Source organism: Erythrolamprus reginae, chromosome 3 (assembly GCF_031021105.1).
Source record: "Erythrolamprus reginae isolate rEryReg1 chromosome 3, rEryReg1.hap1, whole genome shotgun sequence".
Taxonomy (NCBI): Eukaryota; Metazoa; Chordata; class Lepidosauria; order Squamata; family Dipsadidae; genus Erythrolamprus; species Erythrolamprus reginae.
This window is the reverse complement of record NC_091952.1, coordinates 6,311,709-6,338,580: the sequence shown is the minus strand read 5'-3', so window position 1 is coordinate 6,338,580 and position 26,872 is coordinate 6,311,709. Positions and strand designations below refer to the sequence as shown.

Below are 26,872 nucleotides of genomic sequence, written 5' to 3'. Positions count from 1 at the left end.
GCTTCTCCCCGCCTTTTCTGGCCCTGCTTCCTCCCAGGGGATTCCTAGTGAGGTCCCACAGAGGCTTCTCCCCGCCTTTTCTGGCCCTGTTTCCTCCCATGAGATTCCTAGAGAGGCCCCACGGAGGCTCGGGTTTGTAAGTGGAAAATGGTTCTTGAGAAGAGGCAAACATTTTTTGAACACCCAGTTCTTATCTAGAAAAGTTTGTAAGTAGAGGCATTCGTAGGTAGAGGTACCACTGTATTCTGATTGATTGATTGATTGATTGATTGATTGATTGATGGGTGGTTGTGTCAACCTGACAGGTTGTAAGTTGAGGGCTATCTGTATTTCCCTTTAACATTTGGAACCTGGGCCCCTGGACTGTGAAAAAGACACACAAAAGAGTCAGCTTTCCAATTGCGATGTTCGGCCTCGGCCTTCTCCCAAAATGACCACTTGGTCGATGCTTTCGTACAAATTTTCAGGCGCCATTTTCTTCTTCGGGGACTTTGATTTCTTCTTCACCTTGTTCCAGTAAGTGTCTACAGACTCATAAGCCGGTTCGGCCACTGGCTGGCTTGCAGCTTTCATCCTGGGTTCACACGGCACAGTCTCATAGTAAGGCTCCATGGCGGTGGGGAGCGATGAGGACTGGTAACTTACTACGCCATTGGATTCCTTACTCGCCGTCATCTCCTGGGGGTGCCCAGGACTCCCAATGGCTTGGGGAACTGTCTCTTCGCCGTCCCCTTCGGAGCGAGGGGCTCTGTTCTTCTTTTTCTCTTTGCAAACCACGGAGTACATTTCTTCTATCTGTAAAAGGAAGAGCCGTTAGCAGCCGTATAAATAGTCCTGGTTTAGCGAACCCCGCATTGGAATGTCAATTCCATTGTTTTATTTATTTATTTATTTTATTTTATTTATTCTTCGTCCAATATACAATACATATGGAGGAGAATAGACATTAAGTAATATATATAACGATAGAAAGTATAAAGAAGAGAAGTAGATGGGAGGGAGAGAATATATATGATATAAGAGATAAGGAGAGAATATATATGATATATATATATATATATAGATAAGGAGAGAATATATATGATATAAGAGATAAGGAAAGACAATTGGACAGGGGACGATAGGCACATCAGTGCACTTATATATGCCCCTTACTGGCCTCTTAGGAACCTGGAGAGATCAATCGTGGAGAGTCTAAGGGAGAAGTGTTGGGGGTTGGGAGTTGACACTATTGAGTCCGGTAATGAGTTCCACGCTTCAACAACTTGATTGTTAAAGTCATATTTTTTACAGTCAAGTTTGGAGCGGTTAATATTAAGTTTGAATCTGTTGTGTGCGCTTGTGTTGTTACGGTTGAAGCTGAAGTAGTCGTTGACCAGAAGGACGTTGCAGCATATGTTCTTGCGGGCAATACTTAAATCGTGTTTTAGGCGCCGCAGTTCTAAGCTTTCAAGACCCAGGATAGATAGTCTATTTTCGTAGGGTATTCTGTTTCAAGTGGAGGAGTGAAGGGCTCTTCTGGTGAAATATCTTTGAACGTTTTCGAGAGTGTTGATGTCTGAGATGTGGACAGACAGATGTGCTGTATTCGAGAATGGGTCTGGCATAGGTTTTGTAGGCTCTAGTCAGTAGTGTGAGATTGCCAGAGCAGAAGCTACGTAGGATCAGGTTAACAACTCTGGAAGCCTTTTTGGCGATATTGTTGCAGTGGGCTTTGGCACTTAGGTCATTTGATATTAGTATTACAAGGTCTTAGGCAAAACTCCACCATCTCTATCATCTTAGTTCAACCTTTTTGTTCTGATTTACAAGATCATATGCTGCAACGTCCTACCGGTCAATGACTACTTCAGCTTCAACCGCAACAACACAAGAGCACGCAACAGATTCAAACTTAATATTAACCGCTCCAAACTTGACTATAAAAAATATGACTTGAACAATCAAGTTGTCGAAGCATGGAACTCATTACCGGACTCAATAGTGTCAACCCCTAACCCCCAACATTTCTCCCTTAGACTATCCATGATTGACCTCTCCAGGTTCCTAAGAGGTCAGTAAAGGGCGTACATAAATGCACCAGTGTGCCTTTCGTCCCTTGTCCAATTGTCTTTCCTTTATCTCATATATCGTATATATTTTCTTCCTTTCATATATCTTCTCCTCTATTTTTACATATTATCTTTATATATATTACTTCATGTGTATTCTCTTCCATATGTATTGTGTATTGGACAAATGAATAAATAAATGAATAAATAAATAAACCTGAAAAAGGACTTTACACTGAGGTATTATCTCAAAAAGGGGGCTCCAAATTTGCCAGCATTTGTGGACTTCAACTCCCAGAATTCTTGGAATTGAAGTCCGCAAGTTCTACTTCCCGAATTCCTCAGCCAGTCAGCCGTTCTGGCTGGGGAATTCTGGGAATTGAAGTCTGCAAGTTCTACTTCCTTGATTCCTCAGCCAGTCAGCCGTTCTATCTGGGGAATTCTGGGAATTGAAGTCCCCATGTTCAACTTCCTGAATTCCTCAGTCAGTCAGCCGTTTTCACTGGGTATTTATGGGAATTGAAGTCTGCAATTTCAGCTTCCTGAATTCCTCAGCCAGTCAGCCGTACCGGCTGAGGTATTCTGGGAATTGAAGTCCGCAAGTTCAACCTGAACAAAACAAGAACATCTCTCTTGAAGGCCACTTAAAAACTTCTCCTACCTCTTTCCTTGATAGAGATAATGCCGTGCTGGAGAGAAGAGACACCTCTTGAGGTTTATCCGCCTCCACCCAGGTCGGTTTGTCATCGGTCGTCTTCTTCTTCTTCACAATACACGCATAGCTGGGTCCGCCTTTCTGGGCCTGGTAGCCAAGGACGTTCTCTATACTCTTATCTTCTGCGGGTTGGTCGCTCTGGCTTTCTTCTCCCTCCGCTGCCTGGGATTCGCACAGTGTCCCCTCACCTCGTTTTGGGAAGCTGAGGTTGGAGTAGGTCGTGTCTGGAGAAGGCGGGACGGTAGGCAGGTCCCTCGGAGGGAGGACGAGGAAGTTGCAACTACCCACAGAGTTGTCGTCTTTGTTCGACGGGCGAGGAAAAGTCAGCAGGGCTGGTGGGATGTCTGCGAAGAGAAACACAGCAGTTGTCCAGGGTTGTTGTTGTTGTTGTTGTTGTTATTATTATTATTATTATTATTATTATTATTATTATTATTAATTAGATTTGTATGCCGCCCCTCTCCAAAGACCTGGAGCGGCTCACAACAGAGATAAACAATGTGACAAATCCAGTACAGTGGTACCTCGAGATACGAGTTTAATTCGTTCCGGACCTGGGCTCTTAAGTCGAGCAGCTCTTATCTCGAACGACTTTTCCCCATAGGAATTAATGTAAATAATTTTAATTGGTTCCAGCCCTCAAAAAACTCACAAAGTTAGTCTAAATTATGCAGAAAGACATGTTTTTAATGAAGAAATGTACATGTACATATAAATGAATAATGAAGTTTCTTTCACTTAACTTGTAAACTTTCTTAAACTTTTAAATTTACATATGTTCAACTTCTCTGCCACCCAATCCTGTAGGACAGAGGTCCCCAACCCTTTTTGCACCAGGGACCGGCTTTAAGCGATCAAGAGAGGAATGGGTGAATGAATGGACGGAGGGTGGGAAGGAAGGAAGGAAAGAGGGAAGGGACAGGAACAGAGGAAGGAAGCAAGGAAACTTATAAAAGGGGAGAGTAAGAGAGGAATGAGTGAAGGGAGGGAGGGAGGGAAGAAGGTGGGAAGGAGAAAGAAAAGAAGAAATACAGGAAGGGAAGGTAAAAGAGAGAAAGAAAAAGAGCAAGAAAGAAAGAAAGAAAGAAAGAAAGAAAAAAAGGGGGAAGGGACAGGAACAGAGGAAGGAAGCAAGGAAACTTATGAAAGGGGAGAGTAAGAGAGGAATGAGTGAAGGGAGGGAGGGAAGAAGGTGGGAAGGAGAAAGAAAAGAAGAAATAGAGGAAGGGAAGGTAAAAGAGAGAAAGAAAAAGAGCAAGAAAGAAAGCTGCAAGCACCCCCCCGAGCCCCCCAGGCCGGCTGCAACCTTTTAAAACATGCGCGCCGCTTCACAGCTGTCTCCTGAAGCCGAACGCGGAAGTTAGCGTTTGGCTTCAGGAGACAGCTCCTTGGCGCTTGTATCTCGAATTTGGGCTTGTAAGTAGAACAAAAATATCTCTCCCCTCCCAGCTCTTATCTCGAGTTGCTCTTAAGTAGAGCAGCTCTTATGTCGGGGTTCCACTGTACTTAAAAACAACATCTAAAAACCCATATCATTAAAAACCATACAATTCAATCATACCATACATAAATAAATCACATTAGCCTGGGGATATCTCAAGTACTCCATGCCTGGCGGCATAGGTGGGTCTTCAGTAACTTACGAAAGGCAAGGAGGGTGGGAGTGGTTCTAATATCCGGGGGGAGTTGATTCCAGAGGGCTGGGGCTGCCACAGAGAAGGCTCTTCCCCTGGGGCCTGCCAGACGACCTTGTTTAGTCAACGGGACCCAGAGAAGGCCAACTCTGTGGGACCTTATCAGCCACTGGGATTCTAAGTAATACACCCACAGCAAGCAAGGGAGGGATAGATCTCTCTCTCTCTCTCTCTCTTTCTCTCTCTCTCTCTCTCATCTATCTATCTATCTATCTATCTATCTATCTATCTATCTATCTACCTACCTACCTACCTACCTACCTACACTGCTCAAAAAAAATTAAAGGAACACAATATAACTCCAAGTAAATCAAACTTCTGTGAAATCAAACTGTCCACTTAGGAAGCAACACTGATTGACAATCAATTTCACCTGCTATTGTGTGCATTCAACTTTGTACAGAACAAAGGATTCAATTAGGATATTTCATTCATTCAGATCTAGGATGCGTTCTTTGAGAGCTCCCTTTATTTTATTTTTTTGAGCAATGCCTATCTACCTATCCATCTATCCATTTATCCCTCCCTCCCTTCTTTCTCTCACTTTCTCATCAATCTATCAATATACTCATCTATTCCTCCTCCTCTCTCTCTCATCTATCTATCTATCTATCTATCTATCTTTATATCTATATCTATATCTGTCTGTCTGTCTGTCTATCTATCTATTGATCGATCTAGCTAGCTGGCTATCGATAGATAGATTGATTGATAAGATTGATACATTGATAAATAAATATGAGAGAGAGAGAGAGAGAGAGAGAGAGACAAGAGGGACAGTCCAGGGTTCCAAATAATACACCCACAGCAAGCAAAATCTCCAAGGCAGGTAGATTCCTCAAAGAACAGCTTTATTGGGTCCATTATACTGGCACAGTTCTGGTGAAAACCGACTCTGAAGGTTCCTGTGGTTTTCACCTAATTAAAAGTTTTTCCTTCTCCAAATGGTCACATGGTCTAATCAAAGTGTCATCCAGTCACCTGGTAATGTCGCTCCTCCTGTCAGTTGTTAGAATGCCCTTGGGTCCCAAGGAAAAGTATTTTGTTTTGGCTACAAAATCTCAGCTACCTTTATTCACCCCTCCCTACTCCTCAGCTCGTGTGGCAATAATGAAGCTTCAGAATGGCTTCAGGGTTGACACTGGTGGTTTTCGGACAAGCGTCTCCAAACCACAATAAACTGGTTTTTAAATCGGTGTTTAAATAGGTCAACAAGTGTTGTATTGCCTCTGTACAAATTGATGGTGAGATCATACTTGGAGTACTGTCTATGGTTCTGGTCACTGCACCTGAAGAAGGATATAATGGAACTGGGAAAGGTGCAAAAAACGGCAACAAGAATGATCAAAGAAATGGAGCCCCTCCCTTATGAAACCAGGTTGCAACTCATTGGTCTCTTCAGCCTTGAAAGATGGCGTTTAAGAGGTAACTTGATCGAAGTGTATAAAATCATGCATGGGATAGAACAATTTTTTTCTCTATCACACAATACGAGGACGAGGGGATACTCCCTAAAGCTCATAGGTAAGAAAGTGAGGACAAATAAAGGGAAATATTTCTTCACCCAGAGAGTAATTGGTTTATGGAAATCCCTTCCAAAAGAGGAAATTTGAGTCAAAAGATCTCTCCCATTTGCTATTTTTAATTTGATTAAGTTTCAACTCAACTGCCGATTATCTATCTAGTGCAGACTCTGATTCTCGGCCCATGGTAAATTTATTTTTTTAAAGGAAAGATGGAAACAATATAATGTATTTGGATATAATAATAATAATAACAACAGAGTTGGAAGGGACCTTGAAGGTCTTCTACTCCAACCCCATGCTTAGGCAGGAAACCCTACACTACTTCAGAGAGATGGTGATCCAACATCTTCTTAAACACTTGCAGTATTGGAGCATTCACAACTTCTGGAGGCAACTTCTGTTCCACCGATTCATTGTTCTGACTGTCAGGAAATTTCTCCTTAGTTCTAAGTTGCTTCTCTCCTTGTTTAGTTTCCACACACTGCTTCTTGTTCTACCCTCTGGGGGTTTAGAGAATAGGTTGACTCCTTCTTCTTTGTGGCAACCCCTGAAATATTGGAAGACTGCTATCATGTCTCCCCTGGTCCTTCTTTTCATTAAATTAGACATTCCCAGTTCCTGCAACTGTTATTTTTTTATTTATTTTTTTATTTTTATTTTTATTTTTATTTTTTTATTTATTTTGTCCAATGCACAATGAGGGTTTTAGTGGGTATATACACATAGTACAATACATGATGAAGGTTATAGAGGAGACACTCATAGTAAAATAATCTAAGAAATAATAGAAAAGAAGATATAGTAATAGAACATATCAATGAAAGAATAGAAGAAGAGATATAGAAATAGAAGAAAGGTATAGGAGATATAGGAGAGCAATAGGACAGGGGACGGAAGGCACTCTAGTGCACTTGTACTCGCCCCTTACTGACCTCTTAGGAATCTGGATTGGTCAATCGTAGATAATCTAAGGGTAAAGTGTTGGGGGTTTGGGGATGACACTATGGAGTCCAGTAATGAGTTCCATGCTTCGACAAGTCGGTTACTGAAGTCATATTTTTTACAGTCAAGTTTGGAGCGGTTAATATTAAGTTTAAATCTGTTGTGTGCTCTTGTGTTGTTGTGGTTGAAGCTGAAGTAGTCGCCGACAGGCAGGACATTGCAACATATGATCTTGTGGGCAATACTTAGATCTTGTTTAAGGTGTCTTAGTTCTTCATATGTTTTAGCCTCCAGTCCCATAATCATCTTTGTTGCTCTTCTCTGCACTTTTTCTAGAGTCTCAATGTCCTTTTTACATCGTGGCGACCAAATCTGAATGCAGTACAGTATTCCAAGTGTGTCCTTGCCAAGGCCTTATAAAGTGGTATTAACACTTTGCGTGATCTTGATTCTATCCCTCTGTTAATGCAGCCTGGAACTGTGTTAGGTTTTTTGGCAGCTGCTATAATATAAAATATAAAACTTCTCTTGACGTCAACTCCCAGAATTCCTCAGCCAGATAGGTTAATGGAGGAATTCTGGGAGTTGAAGTCCCAAGTCAACTTTGGTGACTCTTGGTTTAGGACCAGGATTTGGGGGGGGGGGGACTTAAAACAGGTCTCAGGCTGCCTTAAATGATGAGATCCAGCCATCTGTATTTTTCTAGCACCCTCATCCTACAATGACTGGCTGTTGAGACAGGAAACCCACAACAATTAACTGAAACCTGATCGAGTTGTAAAAAAACATTCACACTCACATATGCCAAAGAGACAGGAAATCCACAAAACTTAAATCTTAAATTAAAAAAAAAGTTTTTAAAACGATCCCCTCTCTCACCTGCCCCCTAGCACAATAGAGATAGTTGTCAACTAACAGTCATCTGTTTAATGAACACTCAAAGGTACAATGGTGCTATCAAAGCACACTATCAAACAAAATGAAATTTGATTGTGAAAAAAGTCAGGTTCTACATTTAGGCAAGGAAAACAAAACACACAGGTGCAGTATATGTGGCACATTGCTCAACAGTAGCAACTGTGAGAGGGACCTTGGAGTCCTAGTGGACAACCATTTAAATAGGAGCCAGCCATGTGCAGCAGCTGCCAAAAAAGCCAACACAGTTCTAGGCTGCATTAACAGAGGGATAGAATCAAGATCACGTGAAGGGTTAATACCACTTTATAAGGCCTTGGTAAGGCCACACTTGGAATCCTGCAGTCAGTTTTGGTCGCTACAATGCAAAAAGGGTGTTGAGACTCTAGAAAGAGTGCAGAGAAGAGCGACAAAGATGATTAGGGGACTGGAGGCTAAAACATATGAAGAACAAATGCAGGAACTGGGCCTGGCTAGTTTAATGAAAAGAAGGACCAGGGGAGACATGATGGCAGTGTTCCAGTATATCAAGGGTTGCAACAACACATGAGCATGTAACAGATTCAAACTAAATTTAAACTGCTCCAAAACTAGACTGCAGAAAATACGACTTCAGCAGTGGACTGATCAACGCCTGGAATTCACTACCTGACTCTGTTGTTTCTTCCCCCAACCCCAAAATCTTCAACCTACAGTTGACCTCTCCCCTTTTCTAAGAGGTCTGTAAGGGGCATGCATAAGCGCATCACTGTGCCTACCCTCCCTATCCTATTGTCTTTTTTATCATTACTTTCTATGTTATGTTTATATAAACTACTATCCTATACTTGATTGACAAATAAAATAGATAGATAGAAAGAAAGATAGATAGATAGATAGATAGAGATAGAGATAGATAGATAGATAGAGATAGATAGATAGAGAGAGAGAGAGAGAAAAATAATTAGATAGATAGATAGATAGAGAGAGAGAGAGAGAGAGAGAGAGAGATAATTAGATAGATAGATAGATAGATAGATAGATAGATAGATAGATAGAGATAGAGAGAAAGAGGGAGGGAGATAGATAGATAGATAGAGAAAGAGAGAATTAGATAGATAGATAGATAGATGATAGATAGATAGATAGATAGATAGATAGATAGATAGATAGATAGATAGAAAGAAAGAAAGAAAGAAAGAAAGAAGAGGGAGTCAGGCAATTCTCCAAAGCACCTGAGGGTAGCACAAGAAGCAATGGGTGGAAACTAAACAAGGAGGGAAGCAACTTAGAACTAAGGAGAAAATTCCCGACTGAGAACAATTAACCAGTGGAACAGCTTGCCTCCAGAAGTTGTGAATGCTCCAACACTGGAAGTTTTAAAGAAGATGTTGGATAACCAAAACAAAGAACAATAAAGAATAAAGAAAGGTCAATAATGATAATCATTCCATTCCCCAATTCCAATGGGCCGCCCCGTTCCCAGTTCTGATGAGAAAACACCTGGTCACTTACATGCATCCCCTGGATCTCTCCCACTGCCATGCTGCAGATTGGGCAGTGAGCCTCTGAACGCCAAGGGTGCTGTCAGTCCTGGCACAGCCTGCTAAACGACAAGGAAAACCAGTGATGCGAGGTTCAGAAGCAGGAACCCCAAAGAGAGTCTTTCTGGGCCTGGAATTTTCCACACTTAGGTCCTCTTGGGTCCTTCCCCCTCCTCTTTCCCCCCCCTGCAACAACAACCCAGTAAGGTAGGCTGGCCAGAGAGAGAGACACAGAGAGAGTGGCTGGCACAAATTTCCCCAGGGTTAGCCTCTATGCCTTTGGGAGGATTGGAACTCAGATCTCTCTGTTCCTAGTCTAGCATCTTCTGTACTGAACTTAGAGCTGAGATGTGGATAAAGATGATAGATAAAGGATAGAGATAGATGATAGATAGATAGATAGATAGATAGATAGATAGATAGATAGATAGATAGATAGTGTTGTGGTTAGCTCTGGCCCAGCTCCTGCCCCAAGGAATGTGCAGGTGAATGTGGGGGAAACATCCACATGCCACAGGCCTGTTTTGCTCCTGATGGAATCTGCCGACAAAGCCTCCTCTCACCAAGGAAGCATGAGTGACAGGGAAGAGGGGAGTTTGGCAGACAGCCCAGGAGGAGATCAATCACCTGTATCATCCCTGGATTCTGAACAAGAATTAATGACACATCCACGCATGCGTAGAGTGATGCATAGGAGACAACAACTGAAGGATTATTACAAGAGAAAATGAGGCCACCTGTGGTTGGGTGGGGCTGCTGTAATTAGTGCTACAGATAAAAGGGCAGCCTGTTGTTTTAGCCTCATGGCAGTATCTGATTCATTGTTTCGTCAAGATGTGGTTTTTGTGCCGTTCAAGATTGTGGGTGGACTCTCTGGACTTTAGAATTGGACTCAATTTCCCAGTTATTGGGTGAGCAACCTGTGCCTTGTGTGTGCCAGAAAATCCCTTTGACACTTAAAAAGGGAGCTGTTTCTGTTTTTCTGTTTATAAAAACTTTTGGGTTTTCCTTTTATCGTGTGGTATGTGTCTTCCTGGACTAATTACCCTGTAATTACGGGCAGTTGAAACATGCTGGCAGAACGGACAGATAGAGAGATAGAGAGATAGAGAGAGAGACAGACAGACAGACAGAGGCAAGAACCAGGCAGATATGGAGAAAGATTATTAAACACACACACGCTCTATGTCAAACAATGCTGCAGCCCCCTCTCTCTTTATTCTCTAAGCTTCTGGATCAGGTTCATGTGGCCTATTTTCATTTTTGAAGACCTTTGTTTGTCTCCCACACTTAAAATCAAGCATAGGAGCCTAAAACTGGGCATTTGACTAATGAGTGTTCTAGTCCTCATGAACCCCCAGAGAATGTAATAGGAGAAGAACTGCACTCACAAGCTCATGATACAACACCCGTTCATCATCCTGGGAAGACAGTTTGCTCTCATCTTTCCTAAATAACATAAAAGAGGCAAAATGAATCCTTGGACAGGTTAATCACTTAGAGTCCATTAACTCAGTTTTGTTATCGTGGTCCAGAAAACACTGAGATATCCATTCAATTCAAGTAGTTACCATGACGCCACATTCACTTCTCAAAACAGTTTCCCCCATTTCACCATTTTCTGCTAACTTGACTTTTGCTAAGGCTTGTGGGAAATGAAAATGTCCAATCCTTGGATTTCCTTGTGGTCTCCTATTCACAGATAGACCAATCCCAGCTCTGTTGAGCTTCCGAGCCTAATTAAACCAACTAGGTCTTCCCTTTGCTGAGACTAACCAACAAATCAGGTGAACTCTCTATTTGAGAGATCTGAGAAAATAATATCACCATGCTCAATATCGCCATGCCCAAATTAGCTATCAGGGGTCTCCAACCTTGGTGACTCTAAAATGTTTAGGCTTTGCTGGCTGAGGAATTCTGGGAGTTGAAGTCCACAAGTCTTAAAGTTGACAAGGCTGGAGACCTCTGCTTCAGACAACAAGGAGAGAAGATATATGAGATATAGGAGAGACTATAGGACAGGGTACGGAAGGCACTCTAATGTGCTTATGTACGCCCATTACTGACCTCTGAGGAATCAACCGTGGAGAGTCTAAGGGTAAAGAGTTGGGGATTAAGGGATGATACTACAGAGTCCGGTAATGAGTTCCACGCATCAACAACTCGTATTTTTTTACAGTCAAGTTTGGAGCGGTTAATATTAAGCTTGAATCCGTTGTGTGCTCTTGTGTTGTTGTGGTTGAAGTTGAAGTAGTCTTTGACAGGCAGGACATTGCAGCATATGATCTTGTGGGCAATACTTAGATGATGATGATAATAATAATAATAATAATAATAATAATAATAATAATAATAATTTATTAGATTTGTATGCCGCCCCTCTCTGCAGACTCTGGACGGAGGTCATGTTTAAGGCGTCGTAGTTCTAAGCTTTCAAGACCCAGGATTGTAAGTCTAGTTTCGTAGGGTATTTTGTTTCAGTGACTGTGGATTAAATTCAGTGACTGTGGATTTACCAACCACGTCTGCTTGAAGTTTCTTCCAACATCTACTACTCTTTCAGTAAGATCATATTTTCTCATGTTGCTTCTGATCTTTCCCCCAACTAACCTCAGATTGTGCCCCCTTGTTCTTGGGTTCACTTTCCTATTAAAAAGGATGGAAAGAGCAAGAAATACTCAATTCTACTCATCCGAGGTTATTGTTTCATCTTCCAACATACCTAGAACAGCTCTCAGAGGGCTAAACAAGGCAGGGGCTGAAGATAAGGCAGACTCAGGGATGAAATCCAGCAGGTTCTGAAAGATTCTGGACAACCGGTGAGCGGGAAGTTTGAGTAGTTCAGAGAACCGGCAAATACTGGCCCCAGAGTGGGGTGGGAATGGGGATTTTGCAGTTTCCTTCCCCTGCCTTGCCCACCAAGCCATGGCCATCAAACACCACGCCCACCAAGCCACACCCACCAAACCCACCAAGCCACGCCCACCAAGCCACGCCCACCAAACCAGTAGTAAAAAAAATGGATTTCACCACTGGGCAGACCCCATCTATAAGGGAAGGTGATTCAGGGTCACATCTGATTAGATACACCTGCTCATTTTCCAAGTAGGGTGTGCCCAGATGCTGAGTTCCTTTAGGGCAGTGGTTCTCAACCTTTCTAATGCCGCGACCCCTTAATACAATTCCTCATGTTGTGGTGACCCCCAACCACAAGCCTAGCGCCAATTCTCCCAACAGAACTTTAAGCTGATTGGCAGGAAGGTCAGAGGGACGCCCCCACTGTAAACACCTGATTGGTCAGATTGTAAAAATATGTTCCAAGGTGCCAGAATAGAAACTTTAGTTCCTAACACCAGGGGAAATTTGTCTTTTCCCCATGGTCTTAGGTGACCCCTGTGAAATGGCTGTTTGACCCCCAAAGGGGTCCTGATCCCCAGGTTGAGGACCACTGCTTTAGGGGGACCCTGGTCCCAAAGTGGCTCCAACGTTTACCTTCTGCAGGCCGCACAGAGAACCACGAAACAGGCGGAAAGCAGGGATACCCCCGCAATGAAGAAGGGGAACCCTCCCACCGGTCCTTCCTCAAAGACGGACGCCATAAAACAGAGGCTGGAAAGCCGCTTGGCACAGGAAGCTGTAAGTGGAGAGAGAGGGAGAGAGGAAGAAAAATCACCCATTACAACCCAAGTAGTCCTCTACTTATGACCATAACGGAGCCCTAAATTCCCGTCGCTAAGCGAGACATTGAAAAGTGAAACTTGCCTTCCTCTCCGTAGCAAAGCACTGCAGCATTCACTTAGTAACCTGGTTGTTAATGGAATCTGGCTTCTCCGTTGACTTTTTTTTCCCTTGGTAAATAATTTTTTTATTCTTTCTCTCCAATCACAGTACAGTAAAAATTATAACAGCAACATCAAATTGCTTTACAATAAATCAGTTTCAAGAAGTTATAGTATACAAGCCAAATGCTACCACCTTCTCTTTTGACATCTGGATAAAAATAGCTGCACAGGTTTTTTTAATGCTAAACAAAAATACTATTAGCTAAAACCCCATTTATGCTGTTCCAAATTTTAGTATCTCACACTGAGTAGGCTGAAATGTTTCAAATCTCTCCTAATCGCTTCCATATCAATTTTCACGTATAGTCAATACTCCTAGCAGATAATTAACGCCTATTAATAAAATACCCCTGAAAGAAAAAAACATTTGAAATAGCGTAGTCCAAGGGGAACAAATACGCCAAATAATATCACCAATATTGCCAAATTAATCCAATTACAAACCTAATTACTAATTCCTTCATATATATACAATTAAAAATAAAAAGGATAAAAATAAAATAAAATTAAATCTGTTAAATCTAAAATAGAGAAAACAAAGAAACGTAAAAGAGAGAATAGAAAATTACACTAAGCTTTTCCGTTGACTTTTGATCACCAGGTGGAGGCAAAAAGGGATCACTTGATCCCCAGGCTGTAGACGGATGTCATAACTATGAGTCAATCGCCATGCGCCTGAGTTTTGATCATGTGATCACGGGGTTGTCAAAAAAGTGTGAAAAATGATCCGGTCACTTTTTTTTCAGTGCCGTTGTAACTTTGGTCACTAAACAAACAGTCGTAAGTTGAGGACCACCTGTATTTGCTGGTTGCCATTCATCTGAATCGCTCTTTTCAGAAACCAATCTTGGGGCCTTAAGTACTTGTCCCTCAGATGCCAAATTAATATGTAAATGGGTTTTATCGGGGTTAGTTTTTAGAGATTATATTCGACTTCTTTTTATTGCTTGTATCTTTTTGTATTGTATTATATTATGTTGTGAGCTGCCCTGAGGGATTGGGTGGCATAGAAGTCGGATAGATAGATGATAGATAGATAGATAGATAGATAGATAGATAGATAGATAGATGATAGATAGATAAATGATAGATAGATAGATGATAGATAGATAGATGATAGATAGATGATAGATAGATAGATGATAGATAGATAGATAGATAGATAGATAATAGATAGATAGATAGATGATAGATAGATAGATAGATAGATAGATAGATAGATAGATAGATAGATAGATGATAGATAGAGATAGATGGATAGAGGTCGGTAGATAGATAGATAGATAGATAGATAGATAGATAGATAGATAGATGATAGATAGATAGATAGATGATAGATAGATAAATATAGATGATAGATAGATAGATAGATAGATAGATGATAGATAGATAGATGATAGATAGATAGATAGATAGATAGAGACAGAGAGATAGATAGATAGATAGATAGATGATTGATAGATAGATAGATAGATGATAGATAGATAGATAGATAGATAGATAGATGATAGCTAGATAGATAGATAGATAGAGACAGAGAGATAGATAGAGACAGATAGATAGATAGATAGATAGATAGATAGATAGATAGATAGAGATAGATAGATAGATAGATAGATAGATAGAGGTCGGTAGATAGATAGATAGATAGATAGATAGATAGATAGATAGATAGATAGATAGATAGATGATAGATAGAGATAGACAGACAGAGATAGAGAGAGAGAGAGAGAGAGAGAAGAGAGAGATGATAGATAGAGATAGACAGACAGACAGACAGACAGACAGATAGATAGAGATAGATAGATAGAGAGACAGAGAGAGAGAAGAGAGAGAGAGATGATAGATAGAGATAGATAGACAGACAGACAGACAGACAGACAGAGAGAGAGAGAGAGACAGACAGACAGACAGAGAGAGAGATAGAAAGAAAGAAAGAAAGAAAGAAAGAATATGTATGTGGATTCCAATAAATAAGCATTTTAAAAGGCTCCAAAGATCTATATCAGGGATGACAAACCTTTTTTGGTTTGTGTGCCAAGAGGGTGTGTATTCATGTACCAGCATGTGCGCATGTGACCATGCCCATTACCTCACACACACATATGCGCAATCCTCCCCCCCCCCACACTGCCTCTGCACACAATCCCTCCCATCTCCGCGCATGCACACAGGCCTCACTGAAGCTTGGGATGGTGAAAAAAACAGCCAAATGGGCATACCGGAAGTTCGGAAAAATGGACTTCCTGTTTGCCCATCATGCTGTTTTTCGCACTCTGGAGCTTTCAGGGAATCTTTGTTGCTCTTCTCTGCCCTCTTTCCAGTTTCTCAACATCTCTTTTACATCATGGTGACCAAAACTGGATGCAGTATTTCCAAGTGTGGCCTTACCAAGGCCTTATAAAATGATACTAAAACTTCACATGACCTCGAGTCGGTCCCTCTATTTAGTGCAGACTACGAGTGTGTTGGCTTTTTTGGCAGCTGCAGCACAACGTGGACTCCTATTTAAGTGGTTATCCGCTAGGACTCCCAAGATCACAATCACAACCAAGTTGGCCTAGAAACGGAGGTGGAGGGGAACCTTCACAGAATAGAATTAGAATAAAATAGAAATAGAATAGAAATAGAATAGAAAATAGAATAAAAATAGAATTAGAATTAGAATAAAATAGAATTACAATAGAAATAGAATAGAAATAGAATAGAAAGTAGAATAGAAAATAGAATAAAATAGAATAAAAATAGAATAGAATACAATTAGAATTAGAATAGAAATAAAATAGAAAGTAGAATAAAAATAGAATAAAATAGAATAAAAATAGAATAGAATACAATTAGAATTAGAATAGAAATAAAATAGAAAGTAGAATAAAAATAGAATAGAAAATAGAATAAAATAGAATAAAAATAGAATAGAATACAATTAGAATTAGAATAGAATAGAATTCAAATAGAAATAAAATAGAAAATAGAATAGAATTAGAATAATATAGAAAATAGAAGAGAATTAGAATTAGAATTAGAATTCTATTAAATTTATAGGCCTCTCAACTACTAATGGACTCTTGGCGGTGAACAACAATAAAAAAACAATACAACCAATTAAAACCCAATACAAAAAGCTATCACATCTAGACCGGAGGAGAGTGCTGTGGATCAGTGGAATAAAATAGAATAAATAAATAAATAAAATAAATAGAATTAGAATAGAAATAGAGTAGAATAGCAGAGAATAGAATAGAATGTCAGAATTGGAAGGGACCTTCGAGGTCTTCTAGTCCAACCCCCTGCTTAGGCTTGAAACCCTACACTACTTCAGACAGATGGTTATCCAACATCTTCTTTAAAACTTTCAGCGTTGGAGCATTCACAACTTCTGGAGGCAAGGTGTTCCACGGATTAATTCGTCTAACCCTCAGGAAATTTCTCCTTAGTTCTACGTTTCTTCCCTCCTTGTTTAGTTTCCACCCATTGCTTCTTATTCTACCCTCAGCTGCTATTGACCCCGTCTTTTTTGTGGCAACCCCTGAGATATTGGAACACTACTATCGTGTCTCCTTTGGTCCTTCTTTTCATTAAACTAGCCATGTCCAGTTCCTGCAACCGTTCTTCATATATTTTAGCCTCCAGTCCCCTAATCCTCTTTGTGGCTCTTCTCTGCACTGTTTCTAGAGTCTCAACGTCCTTTTTGCATCGTGGCGACCAAAACTGAATGCAGGATTCCAAGTGTGGCCTTACCAAGGCCTTATAAAGTGGTATTAACACTTCATGTGATCTTGATTCTATCCCTCTGTTATTGCAGCCTAGAACTCTGTGGCTTTTTTGGCAGCTGCTGCACATGGCTGGCACATATTTAATTTAAATATTTCATGTAAAAGAGAACCCACGGCCCAAGTTGCAGTGTTTGAAGAGACAACTTACTTCACTGGTTCAGGAACAACAGGAAGCCACGGTCATGCTTACGATCTTTCCCAACGAGGCATGCTTACTTCTCATGGATCTTCTCACAGGATGGATCTTCTTGCAGATGTCCTTCAAGCCTTCAACTCTTGCTTGGATGCCGTTTTCCGCAACTCTCACACAGCCGTTTTCACCAGAAGATGTGAAGCAAACAACTGTGCAGTGAAAGATAAATGCTTTGGTTTCCTGCCTACGCGACGTAATGACAAAAAGGGGCTGTTTGAAACCAGACGGGCAGGTAGGCGGGGAGTGAATTGTTTACAGCTAGTCCTCGGCTTACGACCACAGTTGGGGTCGGAATTTCTGTTGCGAAGTGAAACATTGGCAAAGTGAGTTTTCGCTCAGTTTAGAGCGAAAACGCCTTGCCAGAGCTTTGAAGTGAATCAGGAGAGTCGATCAGTTAGGAACCTGGTTGTAGAAACATAGAAACATAGAAGATTGATGGCAGAAAAAGACCTCCTGGTCCATCTAGTCTGCCCTTATACTAGTTCCTGTATTTTATCTTAGGATGGATCTATGTTTATCCCAGGCATGTTTAAATTCAGTTACTGTGGATTTACTAACCACGTCTGCTGTAAGTTTGTTCCAAGGATCTACTACTTTCAGTAAAATAATATTTTCTCACGTTACTTCTAATCTTTTCCCCAACTAACTTCAGATTGTGTCCCCTTGTTCTTGTGTTCACTTTCCTATTAAAAACACTTCCCTCCTGAACCTTATTTAACCCTTTAACCTATTTAAATGTTTCAATCATGTCCCCCCTTTTCCTTCTGTCCTCCAGACTATACAGATTGAGTTTATGAAGTCTTTATGATTTCCCTTGCCACCGTTGTGAATCTCTGCGGTTGTTAAATTAGTTACCTGGTTGCTAAATGAATCTGGCTTTCCCCCATTGACTTGGTCGCAAGAGGGGACCACCTGACCTTGAGACACAACGACAATGGTCGCAAGTACAACTAGTCGCCAAGCATTTGAATTTTGATCATGGGACCTCGGAAATGCTGCAACAGACACTGTGTGGAAAACGGTCATAAGTATCTTTTTCAGCGCCATCGTTAACTGCAGCCACTAAACGAACAATCGTAAGTTGGGGACTAGCTGTGTCCCCAACTATTTCCACCCGCTTCTGATCATTGATGAGTTCTATTGGACTTTCTATGTTTCCAATGTATATATTAAAAAAACAGGAAGAAATTGGAAAGGTTCACGGTTAACAAGGGTGCATTATATCCAAAATTATTTAGCTTTAGTTGATGTTCTGCCGGCATGTTTCAACCACCAGTAATTACAGGGTAATTAGTCCAGGAAGACACACACCACACAATAAAAGGAAAACCCAAAAGTTTTTATAAACAGAAAAACAGAAAAAACTCCCTTTTTAAATGTCAAAGGGATTTTCTGGTACATACAAGGCACAGGTTAAATGCAGTCCAATTGCTCACCCAACAACTGGGAAATTGAGTCCAACTCTAAAGTCCAGAGAGTCCACACACAATCTTGAACAGCACAAAGACCACGATCTTGACGAAACAATGAATCAGATAAACTGCCATGAGGCTAAAAAACCAAGCTGCACTTTTATCTGTAGCACTAATTACAGCAGCCCCACCCAACCACAGGTGGCCTCATTTTCTCTTGTAATAATCCTTCAGTTGTTGTCTTCTATGCATCACTCTACACATGCATGGATGTGTCATTAATTCTTGTTCAGAATCCAGGGATGATACAGATGATTGATCTCCTCCTGGGCTGTCTGCCAAACTCCCCTCTTCCCTGTCACTCATGCTTCCTTGGTCAGAGGAGGCTTCGTCGGCAGATTCCATCGGGAGCAAAACAGGCCTGCGGCATGTGGTTGTTTCTCCCCCATTCACCTGCACATTCCTAGGGGCAGGAGCTGGGCCAGAGCTAACCACAACAGTAGATAAGTGGTCAAAGCAATGGAAACTGCAGTTTAATTTTTCCAAATGTAAAATAATGCACTTGGGGAAGAGGACTCCTCAATCTGAGTATTGTATTGGCAGTACTGTGTTAGCAAAAACTTCAGAAGGATTTAGGGGTAGTGATTCCTGACAGTCCACCCACCTTAAAGCAATCTGGTTGGGGAATTCTGGGAGCTGAAGTTCACCCACCTTAAAGGATGCTGACTAGGGGAATTCTGGGAGTTGAAGTCCCCCCCCCTATCTTAAAGCAATCTGGCTGGGGAATTCTGGGAGTTGAAGTCCACCCATCTTAAAGGATGCATTTTACTGTATATACCACATTGTTCAGCTTGGGCGTCCTCCTCAATCCACAGCTCACATTAGAGAAACATCTTTCAGCTGTGGCGAGGGAGGCGTTCGCCCAGGTTCGCCTGGTGCATCAGTTGCGGCCCTATTTGGACCGGGAGTCACTGCTCACAGTCACTCATGCCCTCATCACCTCGAGGCTCGACTACTGTAACGCTCTCTACATGGGGCTACCTTTGAAAAGTGTTCGGAAACTTCAGATCGTGCAGAATGCAGCTGCGAGAGCAATCATGGGCTTCCCCAGGTATGCCCATGTTACACCAACATTCCGCAGTCTGCATTGGTTGCCGATCAGTTTCCGGTCACAATTCAAAGTTTTGGTTATGACCTATAAAGCCCTTCATGCCACCGGACCAGATTACCTCAGGGACCGCCTTCTGCCACACGAATCCCATCGACCAGTTAGGTCCCACAGAGTGGGCCTTCTCCGGGTCCCGTCAACTAAACAATGCCGCTTGGCGGGACCCAGGGGAAGAGCCTTCTCTGTGGCGGCCCCGGCCTCTGGAACCAACTCCCCCCAGAGATTAGAATTGCCCCCACCCTCCTCGCCTTTCGTAAACTACTTAAAACCCACCTCTGCCACCAGGCATGGGGGAATTAAGATTTCTTCTCCCCCTAGGCCGTTACAATGGTATGCATGGTATGTTTGTATGTGTGTTTGGTTTTCTATATTAAGGGGTTTTAATTTGCTTTTAGTATTGGATTATTATTGTATATTGTCTATGATTGCTGTTAGCCGCCCCGAGTTTTCGGAGAGCGGCGGCATATAAATCCAATAAAACTTAAAACTTGTGTTTGGGTGTTTTATCCCTGCTATCCAGCCAGGGCTGAAGAAGTTTTTTGGATGAGAAGCGAAACATTTTGAAAGAAAAACCAGAAAATACAGGGCAGACTAGATGGACCATGAGGTCTTTTTCTGCTGTCAATCTTCTGTTTCTAAAATGAGAACGTTCCCAATTTGGGAAATTAGAACGGTGAAGAAAAACAGCATTTGACCAGAGGACAAGTTGGTCTTTTGGCAGTTTGTGAGAGTCTGAATGTGCAAAAAAACCGCTTGTAAGGATGAAAGGGGCGTGGGGGAGAATGGAAACCACAGCGAGCTTGGTTATTTCCCCCCACTTTGGGGGATGCGCAAGAAAATATGCACAGGAAATGGCAGCGATAAACCGAGTTGTTGTGGTCCCGTGACATCACCACTGCTCCTTGGTGTGTACACGCCAGGAACAGGCTGCGGATTCTCTCACCGAGGTCTAGCAGCTTGTTCGCTTGCAATCATTGCCTCTGCTGATTCTTAAGGGGGAAAAAACAATGATTGTTTTCCGAAAAGGTGCCATTTTTGCTTTTTTTCAAAAGAGTTTTGTTTTGCTACGGTAGAAGACATTTTGCTTCTCCTCCAAGAAGCTGCTTCTGTTCTGACTGAGTGGTGGAGGATGTAAAGGTTTACTGTATATTCTTTGCAGTCATCTGGTCGTTAATACTCTCTCTCTCCGAGAGTCATTGAGGTCATTTGGTTTATCTGTGCCCTCCATCACCAGGATAGTGATCTTCTTGCAACTGTTGTAGACAGGGGAGAAGGGGTGAATATTACAGCAATTGAAGTTTTTAAGATGTTGGATAACCATTTGTCTGGTGTAGGGTTTCCTGCCTAAGCAGGGGGTTGGACTAGAAGACCTCCAAAGTCTCTTCCAACAATTCTATTCTAATTCTATTTTAATTCTATTCTATTTTCTATTCTAGTCTAATTCTATTCTATTTTCTATTGTAATTTTAATTCTATTCTATTTTCTATTCTAATTCTAATCTATTATTCCAGTCTACTTCTATTTTCTATTCTATTCTAGACTAATTCTATTCTATTTTCTATTCTAATTCTAATCTATTATTTTATTTTCTATTCTATTCTACACTGCTAAAAAAAATAGAGGGAACACTTACACAACAGAATAGAACTCCAAGTAAAGGCACGCCAGGCATGGAGCAATTAGATCAAGCCCCTTCCCCTGTTTATGAGATGTAATGTGTGGTTGTGAATGAGTTGGCCAATTTATTTTGATATATATGGGATTTTAGTAGTAATTTTTAATTAATTAGATTTGTTGTTGTGTTGTTTTTTGTATTCTGTGAGCCGCCCCGAGTCTTCGGAGAAGGGTGGCATACAAACCAAATAAATAAACAAACAAACAAATATTGATTGATACTCAATAACACTGATTGACAATCAATTTCACGTCCTGTTGTGCAAATGGAATAGTTATGCAAATGAAATGTTCAATGAGAATATTTCATTCATTTAGATCTAGGATAATAATAATAATTTAATAATTTATTAGATTTGTATGCCACCCCTCTGTGAGGATGTGTTATTTGAATGTCCCCCTTATTTTTTTGAGCATTATATATTCTAGTCTATATTCTATTTGCCATCACTGCCCTATACCATTTCTGACAAGTGACAATCCACTCTTCAGTGATGTAGCACCCATAACGTCTGGAGGCAAGCTGTTCCACTGGTTAATTGTCCTGCTAGGATGTTTCTCCTCAAATTGAAGTTGCTTCTTTCCTCAATTACTTTCTATAGTTTCTTATTCTGCACTGGTGTGTTGGAGAATAGGTCCACCCCCTCTCCTGTGTGACAAATATTGACTTTATCTATTTATTTATAAATGAGATTTGTAGGCCACCCTAACAGCAATGTAAAAAATGATAGTGGTCACCACACTATTAAAAAGGATGTTGAGACTCTAGAAAGAGTGCAGAGAAGAGCAACCAAGATGATTAGGGGACTGGAGACTAAAACATACGATGACCAGTTGCAGGAACTGGCCATGGCTACTCTAGTGAAGAGAAAGACCAGGGTAGACATGATAGCAGTGTTCCAATGTTTGAGGGGCTGCAACAGAGAGGAGGGGGTCAGGCTATTCTCCAAAGCACCTGAAGGCCAGACAAGGAATAATGAATGGAAACTGACCAAGGAGAGATTCAACTTGGAAATTAAAGATAAACTTTTCTGAAAGTGGGAACAATCAACTGATGGAACGGAAGCTGCCTTTGGAAGTTGTGGGAGCTTCATCACTGGAGGCTTTCAAGAACAGGTTAGACTTATATCTAAAACACCTCCCCCTTGCCCATGTTGTTTTGTTGATTGATTGACTGTGTGCCTGTTTTTTTATATATACTGTTTTTATGAGATTAATAATTTTAAATTGTAACTTGATGGGTGGGCATTGGATTTGGTATTATGTACTGTAATGTTTTTTATTATTGTTGCGGAGAGGGGCGGCATATAAATCCAATAAACCTAAACCTAAACCCATAAAGTCTGAATCTAAACAAGTAAGTGAATATATGAGGTAGTAGACAAGGCCATTGGAGCTGTGAGTTCCGCCACCTGTTTACTGGATCCGTGTCCCTCCTGGTTGGTTTCGGCCAGCAGGGAGGTGACACGGAGCTGGGCCCAGGAGATTACCAACGCTTCCTTGGGGAGGGGAGTTTTTCCATCACTCTATAAAGAAGCGCTTGTGCGCCCCCTCCTCAAGAAGCCCTCCCTGGACCCAGCTGTGCTTAACAACTATCGTCCAGTCTCCAACCTTCCCTTTATGGGGAAGGTTGTTGAGAAGGTGGTGGCACTCCAGCTCCAGCGGTCCTTGGAAGAAGCCGATTATCTAGGTCCCCAGCAGTCGGGTTTCAGGCCCGGTTACAGCACGGAAACCGCTTTGGTCGCGTTGATGAATGATCTCTGGCGGGCCCGGGACAGGGGTTTATCCTCTGTCCTGGTGCTCCTTGACCTCTCAGCGGCTTTCGATACCATCGACCATGGTATCCTTCTGCGCCGGCTGGAGGGGTTGGGGGTGGGAGGCACTGTCCTTCAGTGGTTCTCCTCCTACCTCTCTGGCCGGTCGCAGTCGGTGTTGGTGGGGGGTCAGAGGTCGACTCCTAGGTTTCTCCCTTGTGGGGTGCCTCAGGGGTCGGTCCTCTCCCCCCTGCTATTTAATATCTACATGAAACCGCTGGGCGAGATCATCCAAGGACATGGGGTGAGGTATCATCAATATGCGGATGATACCCAGCTTTACATCTCCACCCCATGCCCAGTCAACGAAGCGGTGGAAGTGATGTGCCGGTGCCTGGACGCTGTTGGGGCCTGGATGGGTGTCAACAGACTCAAGCTCAACCCGGATAAGACGGAGTGGCTGTGGGTTTTGCCTCCCAAGGACAATCCCATCTGTCCGTCCATTACCCTGGGGGGGGAGTTATTGACCCCCTCAGAGAGGGTCCGCAACTTGGGCGTCCTCCTCGATCCACAGCTCACATTAGAACAACATCTCTCAGCTGTGGCGAGGGGGGCGTTTGCCCAGGTTCGCCTGGTGCACCAGTTGCGGCCCTATTTGGACCGGGACTCACTACTCACAGTCACTCATGCCCTCATCACCTCGAGGTTCGACTACTGTAATGCTCTCTACATGGGGCTACCTTTGAAAAGTGTTCGGAAACTTCAGATCGTGCAAAATGCAGCTGCGAGAGCAGTCATGGGCTTACCTAGGTATGCCCATGTTTCACCATCACTCCGCAGTCTGCATTGGCTGCCGATCAGTTTCCGGTCACAATTCAAAGTGTTGGTTATGACCTTTAAAGCCCTTCATGGCATTGGACCAGAATATCTCCGAGACCGCCTCCTGCCGCACGAATCCCAGCGACTGATTAGGTCCCACAGAGTGGGCCTACTCCGGGTCCCGTCAACTAAACAATGTCGGTTGGCGGGCCCCAGGGGAAGAGCCTTATCTGTGGCGGCACCGGCCCTCTGGAACCAACTCCCCCCGGAGATTAGAACTGCCCCTACTCTTCCTGCCTTCCGTAAACTCCTTAAAACCCACCTCTGCCGTCAGGCATGGGGGAACTGAAACATCTCCCCCGGGCACGTTTAACTTATGCATGGTGTGTCTGTGTGTGTGTCTGTTAGTATCTGGGTTTTTTTTAAATATTTAAATATCTTAAATCTGTCTGATTACTATGATTTGTTTTACATGCTGTGAGCTGCCCCGAGTCTTCGGAGAGGGGCGGCATACAAATCCAAGTAATAAATAAATAAATAAATAAAGTAGAAATGACAAAGCTCACATAGGAGTTACAGGATAAAGATACAAAGGAATTCCACAACACTTGGGACAGGTGGTATATCTGGATAAATAAAAACAAAACAAAACAAAAGAATAAAGAGAGAAAAATCAAATTATTGTCAAGAGGAAATATTATTACTATAAGGCATTATTATACCATGGAAAAATAGAGAGGATATGAAAGCAATTACATAGAAATGGATACCTTAGTACAGTGATACCTTGTCTTACAAACTTAATTGGTTCCGGGACGAGGCTCTTAAGGTGAAAATGTTTTCCATAGGAATCAATGGAAAATGTTTTCCATAGGAATGTTTTCCATAGGAATCAATGGAAAAGCGATTAATGTGTGCAAGCCCAAAATTCAACCCTTTTGCCAGCCGAAGCACCTGTTTTTGCGCTGATGGGATTTCCCTGAGGCTCCCCTCCATGGGAAACCCCACCTCTGAACTTCTGTGTTTTTGCGATGCTGCAGGGGAATCCCAGCATCGCAAAAACGAGTGCTTCGCTGGCAACGGAAGTCCGAAGGTGGGGTTTCCCATGGAGGGGAGCCTCAGGGGAATCCCAGCAGCGCAAAAACGGGTGCTTCGCTGGCAACGGAAGTCCGAAGATGGGGTTTCCCATGGAGGGGAGCCTCAGGGGAATCCCAGCAGCGCAAAAACGAGTGCTTCGCTGGCAACGGAAGTCCGAAGGTGGGGTTTCCCATGGAGGGGAGCCTCAGGGGAATCCCAGCAGCGCAAAAACGGGTGCTTCGCTGGCAACGGAAGTCTGGAAGTGGGGCATCCCAGTGGCGGCGGTGGGTTTGTAAGGTGAAAATAGTTTATAAGAAGAGGCAAAAAAATCTTAAACCCCGGGTTTGTATCTTGAAAAGTTTGTATGATGAGGCGTTTGTAAGACGAGGTATCACTGTAATAAACTAATATATATATGTGATAACAAATAAGGAAAAAATATGTATATGTAAATATTATAAATGAATACGCTGCATTAAACAATTAACCTGCAATCCAGCAGGTGTAAATATTAAGATCTGATACCAGAATAATGTATGTATAAAGCATAATGCTTTATTTTGTCTTGAATGTATGTATGTATGTTTGTTGTAATACTTCAATTTCTTCTCTTGTCTCTTTTCTTTCTCTTTCTGAAGGAAGCTTATGCATGTTCTGTCTGGGTGCCCCCAGACTTCAACACCAACTGAAAAAAGCAGCCAGACACGCTGGTAAAAGCAAAGGCACTTTATAGTTGGAAAAACAAACTCAGAGAAAAACCTGTTCTTCCCAACAGACAGGCTATGAGGCTTCACAGCAGAGTCATGACGGCCAGACAATACAGCAGACTTCTTGCTGGCACACACACCACTGTAGAGAATAAGACCCACGTCTTTCCCCCCAAGGTTTCAGCCTTCAGGGCCACAAGCCAGAGTCAGAAACGCCAAAGATCACAGCCAGGTCCCAGGACTCCCAAAGATAATACTCCACAATACAGGAAGGGTGGGTCTGCCTTTTCAGCCTTTCTGGGGAGAACCACACCCAAACCCAGCTGTTGCCTATTTAGGGCTGGAAATACCTGGCTAATTGTCCCCTTCATTGTGCTGCTCTTCTCTGCCTGAGATCAATGATGGCGTGTGCATTTTCATCCAAGGACTCCAGGCTGCTTGCTGGGGAGAGCTCCACCCCGGGGGACTCAGGCTGTTCTCCCTCTCCCTCGGCCTGATATTCCTCCTCCCCGTCTACCTGGGCCTCCTCCTCCTCCTCCTGTTCCTCATCCTCCCCCTCTGAGCATGGAGCCGGCAGAGGTTCAGCCGTTCCCTGAGGAGCCTCAGACGGAATCACAACAATGCATAAACATTTATGTAATTTCACGCACCAAGTAACTGTTGTGTTGTTGTAATGTTTATATTTAATCTTTTTTAATGTAAATAACCAATAAAGTATTTAAAAAAAAAAAAGTGAAGGAGGCATGGACCCTGGGAAAGGGGTGGGTGTTTTGTGCTCTGCCAGCCACACGAGCAGTCTTGGGCCTTCCAAGAAATGCCCACATCTCACCATCACTCTGCGGACTGCATTGGCTACCGATCAGTTTCCAGGCAAAATTCAAAGTGTTGGTTATGACCTATAAAGCCCTATATGGCACAGGGCCAGATTATTAGTCTACGGAGAGGGGCGGAGGAGTCTACGGAGGAGTCTACGGAGAGGGGCGGCATACAAATCAAATAAATAAATAAATAAATAAATAAATAAACAAACAAACAAACAAACAAACAAACAAACAAACTCCAAGACCGCCTTCTGCCGCACGA

At 42.4% G+C, this 26,872-nt stretch overlaps 1 protein-coding gene across 1 annotated transcript; it reads right to left on the bottom strand.

Annotated features, from left to right (window-relative positions):
- Positions 1–387: 387 nt before the first annotated feature.
- LOC139163480 (uncharacterized) lies at positions 388–17,257 on the bottom strand. The gene is made up of 6 exons (XM_070744280.1): positions 17,133–17,257; positions 12,859–13,000; positions 10,758–10,815; positions 9,338–9,428; positions 2,713–3,110; positions 388–795 (listed from the first exon to the last, which is right to left on the bottom strand). Exons 2-6 carry the CDS (start codon positions 12,963–12,965, stop codon positions 388–390), a joined length of 1,062 nt encoding a protein of 353 aa, XP_070600381.1. The 5' UTR covers positions 12,966–13,000; positions 17,133–17,257.
- Between the last annotated feature and the right edge of the window lie 9,615 nt (positions 17,258–26,872).